The sequence below is a fragment of the Mandrillus leucophaeus genome, unplaced genomic scaffold (assembly GCF_000951045.1).
Source record: "Mandrillus leucophaeus isolate KB7577 unplaced genomic scaffold, Mleu.le_1.0 Scaffold593, whole genome shotgun sequence".
NCBI lineage: Eukaryota > Metazoa > Chordata > Mammalia > Primates > Cercopithecidae > Mandrillus > Mandrillus leucophaeus.
In genome coordinates this window covers 653,576-659,557 of record NW_012106397.1, presented here as the reverse complement: position 1 = coordinate 659,557, position 5,982 = coordinate 653,576, and the positions used below count along the sequence as shown (strand labels likewise).

At 40.0% G+C, this 5,982-nt stretch overlaps 1 protein-coding gene across 1 annotated transcript in view; it reads left to right on the top strand.

Moving 5' to 3' along the window:
- The window catches only part of PTPDC1 (protein tyrosine phosphatase domain containing 1), a 91,326-nt gene that overhangs the window by 49,920 nt on the left and 35,424 nt on the right, over positions 1-5,982 (top strand). Inside the window, exon 2 of the mRNA XM_011999445.1 lies at positions 4,392-4,479. Coding sequence (XP_011854835.1) covers positions 4,398-4,479 — 82 coding nt within the window. The 5' untranslated portion in view covers positions 4,392-4,397. The remainder of the gene's footprint in view (positions 1-4,391; positions 4,480-5,982) is intronic.

Sequence of the window (5,982 nt, the reverse complement as noted above, 5' to 3'; positions counted from 1 at the left end):
ATGTCACTGTTACTGTTTAGACAAAGATATTGTGGACAGTATGCTCACATTTGGTTAGGATTCCCCTAAAGGAACTTCTGAGGTTCCTTACAACTTAGAGTTTCTGAAGGATTAGTTAGAAATAAGTCTTTAAAGTAGTCCATAATTGTAACCCATAAGAGTACAATTAACTCAACATACACTTTTTAAATAAACATTGTGTTAGTCCATTCTCCTGTTGCTATAAAGAAATACCAGAGACTGAGTAATTTATAAAGTAAAGAGGTTTAATTGGCTCACGGTTCTGCAGGTGTACAGGAAGCATGGTAGCATTGGCTTCTGGGGAGGCCTCAGGGAACTTTTACTCATGGCAGAAGGCAAAGCAAGAGCAGGCATCTTACATAACAGAAGCAGGAGGAAGGCAGAGGGAAGTGCTGCACCCTTTTAAACAACTGAATCCAATGAGAACTCACTATACAGTACCAAAGGGGGATCATGCTAAACCATTCATGAGAACTCTGCCCCCACCCATGATCCAGTCACCTCCCAGCAGGCCCCACCTTCAACACGGGGATTACAGTTCCACATGAGAGTTCAGTGGGGACACAGATCCAAACCATACAGTTCCACCTCTGGCCCCTCCAAATCTCGTGTCCTTCTCACATTGTAAAATACACTTATGCCTTTCCAACAGTACTCCAAAGTCTTTACTCATTCCAGCACTAACTCAAAAGTCCAAAGTCTCATCGGAGACAAGGCTAGTACCTTCCACCTATGAGCCTGTAAAGTCAAAAACAGATTAGTTACTTCTAAGATAAAATGGGGATATAGGCATTGGGTAAATACTCCCGTTCCAAAAAAGATAAATCAGGCAAAAGAAAGGGGCTACAAGTTCCATGCAAGTCTGAGACCTAGCAGGGCAGTCATTCATCCTTAAAGCTCCAAAATACTCCATGGGCACACTGATGCACAGGGTGGGTTCCCAAGTCCTTGGGCAGCTCAGCTCCTGTAGCTTTGCAGGGTTCATCTCCTAAGGCTGCTCTCATGGGCTGGCATTGAGTGCCTATGGCTTTTCCAGACACAAGGTGCAAGCTGCTGGTGACACTGTCATTCCAGGATCTGGAGGAGAGTGGCCCTCTTCTCGCAGCTGCACTAGGCAGTGCCCCAATGGGGGCTCTGTGTTGGGGATCCGACCCCACATTTCCCCTCTGTGCTGCCCTGGTAAAGGTTCTCCATGAGGGCTCTGCTCCTGCAGCAGGCTTCTGCCTGGACATTCAGGTTTTTCCATATATCCTCTGAAATCCAGGTGGAAGTTCCCAAGCTTCAACTCTTGCATTCTGTGCACCTGCACGCTAAACACCACATAGGAGACACCAAGGCTTATGGCCTGCACCCTCTTAAGCAGTATCCTGAACTGTACTTGGACCAATTTTAGCTACAGCTGGAGCTGCTAGGGTGCAGGGAGCAGTGTCCTGAGGCTGCACAGGGCAGCAGGGCCCTGGGCATAGCCCACAAAACCACCCTTTCCTCTTAGGCCTCTGAGCCTGTATTGGGAGGGGCTACCTGGAAGGTCTCTGAAATGCCTTCAAGGCATTTTCCCCATTGTCTTGAATATCAGCACTTGCTTTCCTTTTCGGTGTGCAAATTTCTCCAGCCTGCTTGAATTGCTCTCCTGTAAATGGACTTTTCTTTTCTACCACATGGCCAGGCTGCACATTTTCCAAACTTCTATGCTCTGCTTCCCTTTTAAATATAAGTTCTACTTTCAGGTCATGTCTTTGCTCATGCATATGAGATAGGCTTTTAGAAGCAGCCGGGTGACTTCTTAAACATTTTACTTCCACTAGATACCCTAAATTCTCTGTCAAGTTCAGAGTTCCACAGATACCTAGGGCAGGGGCACAATCCAGCCAAGCTCTTTGCCAAGGTTTAACAAAAGTGACTTTTACTCCAGTTCCTGGTAAGTTCCTCATTTCCATCTGAGACCTCCTCAGCCTGGCCTTTACTCTCCATATCACTATCAGCATTTTAGTTACAACCATTCAACAAGTCTCTAGGAAGTTCCAAATTTTCCCTCATCTTCCAGTCTTCTGAGCCCTTCCCATTCTTCCAACCTCTGCCCATTAGCCAGTTCCAAAGCTGCCTCCATATTTTCAAGTATCTTTCTTATTCCATTCTCGCATTGCTATAAAGAAATACATGAAACTGGGTAATTTCTAAAGAAAAGAGGTCTGATTGTCTCATGGTTCTGCAGGCTGTACAGGAAGCATGGCAGAATCTGCTTTGGTGGAGGCCTCATGGTGGAAGGCAAAGAGGGAGTGGGAGCAGGAGGAAGGGCCGGTGGGGGGGGTGTTGCTACACACTTTTAAACAACCAGATCTCATGAGAACTCTACCACAAGACAACATCAAGGAGATGATGCTAAATCATTCATGAAGTATCCACCCCCATGACCCAGTCATCTCCCACAGACTCTACCTCCAACATTGGTGAACACAATTTGACATGAGATTTGGGTGGGGACAGATCCAAACCATATTAGACATGTTTTCAATAGGCTTTAGGATACAAAGATAAATAAGATATGAATAAACTCAACTCAGTCAAGTATGGTCCATTTCAGTTTTTCTGGCTTTTCCATTCTCTAGATACATAAAGGTAAACCAGTCATACCTCCTCCTCGTGACCCCATGGTCTACAGGGGATACTGTCAGGTATACATGTTTCATTACATTACAGCTGAAGAGCAAAGAGTGAGGACAGGGAAAGCTTCACAAAAAAAGTGATGACTGGTCCAAGTTTGTCACCAACATGCTCTGTGACTTTCCATGCTGGATCATGTGGGACAAGGCAGGACCTTCTCTGGGACATGGTTCATAACATCTTATATACAAAATAGCCAGGGCTAGAGTCCCAGCTGCTCCAAAATTCCATGATTCTAATATGGTGATACTTGTTTTTCCCATCAAAATGTTTTAAGAAAATAGTCCAAATTTTAAAATATGGTAAAAAAAAAGTTTTATCTAAGTCTAATCTTAATGGATATCCTTTCAAATTAAGTTTTTGCTAATGAATTTCCTGGAACAACTTGTTCCATTAGTCTGGTTACTTAATGTCTTTATGTAATGTTTATTTGAAATATTATGCACATTATAAACTTTTGCATTAATTAGTATGATACCCAGTGTATGACATTATTATTATTTCAGGAAGCATTCTTTTTAATTTCACTTTAGATCACCCCTGTGATTTTAATTCCTGTATTTCTTTTGAAGGGAAATAGCTTTATCAAATAGGATTTTAGATTTTTAATTTTGTACTGCTTGAGCATATAAAGATTGCTTTTAGAAGTAAAATTTTAGTGAACTTGAAATTCTCAAAGAATCACTGAGATTTGAGAAGTGAGAGGAATGATCCAGTGCACCAGAGAAAAATATTAATTAGGGCTGGATTTAATTACCACTGTAGATTTATTGGTGCAAGAATTTCGACAAGTTTTTATTGACTTTAAATAAAATTCATAGCCATTTAATAAGCTAAAAAAAGTATAATATTTGACCCCCCAATAATAGATGTTCAAACCATAAACATGGTTTTGCAAAGAAAATTATTAAAATCATTATTTAGAAAAAACTTTAGAATTGTGTTATTTTCTCTTGTATCATAGTCAGCTCCATAAACTTTTCTGAGTTATGTGCTTGCATTTTACGGAAATAGTTTTATCATTTGTAAAATTCCACAACTGAGTTTTGTTTTCATCAATATTTACATTGAGGTACTGTTAGGAGCTACAAAGTGGAATTACACTGTTGTTTATCTGGAAGCTCAAAAATGTTGAGATCATCTTTATTAGAATTTCTTTCATCTGCAGCTGTGTACTAGTTGAAAAAACTGATGGAAGCTGAAAGATGGGATTAACTACCACCCTACTGCTTAGTGTGTGTTAATCCTACTGACACGACTTCCACCCCTTTAAAATAGGGGATGAGAGCTACTTCGTAGAGCTCTTGTTAGAAAAAAGTGATTTAATATTGGTGTCTGGCATATAGAAAGAACTTAATAAAGATGATAGTTTTTGTTTTTTTGACGTCTAAGAAGATTTAATTAACTTTCCTCAGTGGAAACTCTATCATTTTAGCAATACAATAATGTCTTAGCCATGAAATTTGGCATGTGTAATTAATGTAAAAATTATTGAGGTATTTTACATTGTATTTTTTGTGTTAAATTTTCAGCATCTTGTGTGTATTTTACACTTACAGCACATCTCAACCTGACTAGCCATATTTCAACTATCCGCCACTTGGCCAATGACTGCAGCATTGGATAACAAAGATCTAGCCATATTTTGGGTAATTAATAAATGGCTATCCCAAGGCAAACTTTCAAAAAATAATTTTTCTTTCCAACAGACTACCATGGCTGCAGGAGTCTTGCCTCAGAATGAACAGCCATACTCTACCTTCATAAATAACAGCAAGTGTGTTGCAAACATGAAAGGTAATATCTCTTTAATACACTTTTTGTCTCTCTGTGCAAGCTAGCATTTAATAAAAGTAGCTATATGAATGGACACAAAAGAAAAGGCTCTCTTCTTCATTTTGGCCAAGATGATAAAGCAGTAAGTAATACATGCAACTTGGGATTCTAATATGAAGAAGAGAGCCCTACTTCTCCCAGTGTTTTTTCTCTCATGCTGTTTTGCTTTTTAATGATACCCCAGGCAAGGACAAGTGTCATGACTTGAACTCTGACTACCACATTTGCCCTTTACTCTTCCTGACCATCACAAGCTCTGAGCTGGGAGCCTTCCTGCTTCTACTTTCATGTTGCTGGTCTTGCTGCCACCACCGGCAGTTAACCAAGAGAGATGTTAAGTAATTTCTCTTGGCAGTACCACTTGCAGTATTTTCTAACTGCCCCCTTGGGGCTTTGCCGACATTCACTTTAGTCCTACTGTATAGAGAACTTTGAAGGATTTCTCCCCCAAGTATAGATTTGATGATAGGAGGAAGAGTAAAGGAGTAAGGGTCTAACTAAAGGTATTGAGTTCAACACTTGCTAGAACAAGTCAGTTCTGTTGTGTTCTTGTTGGAATCTGACCACTCCACCAGGGGGCGTTCTCTCTCATCAAGAAAATCATTGTTTCCCACTTCTCATCTTGTCCAAACTCCATATCCTTGTAGATCCTCCTTCATCCGTCTTTGCTGTGTTTCGCCCTAGAGGCACTAATACTACTGGTAACTACCATTTGTGGACAGCTTCTAGGTGCCAGACTTAATGTGTTAGTTTCCCTGGTCTTAGAAAGAAGTATTGTCTAAAACAAACGCAAGAATGATGTCTACTGGCTGCTTCCCTTCTAGAATAATGTTTCCTTCCCCCTGAGTAACTCTTCATCCAACAAGTCTGAGTCAGATGAACCTTTTTCCCTTTTCTTTCTTCTGTTGTAAATGTTACCTCTTAGTTGGTGTTTCTCAATGGCAATTCTGTTGTCTTTGGGGGTGGGACAACTCTTTGTTGTACTGGAGAACTCTGAGCAAGCATCTCTGCCCCCTCCCACTAAATCCAGTAGCATCCCCAGGTTCCAGTGATAATGAAAAAACCTGGCATGTTTCCAAACACCCCCAGGAAGGTCGCACCACCTCTATTGCGATCCATTAGGTATGCTGACTTTTACCTTTCCAAAAAACATCTTTTTAGTTAAAATTTTCCTCTTAGTATAAATGCAGCTAATTTTTAGTTAGGAAAAAATCTAGACAAATAACATTTGCTTTATAGCTAATTTTAGTAAAGCATATCTCATCTATAAAGATAGTTATACTTTATTATGTTTGTGGATGGGAAGTATTTTTTTAAATGTTATATAGTGAATCATGGGAAAATGTAATTGGGGGATACATAAATAAAGTATTTATTTTTAAAGGAAAATAGAAAACTTATCAAGAAGTAGCTGTGGAGTGAGACAGACCTAGAGTTAAATCTTGATTCTACTACTTAAAAAAA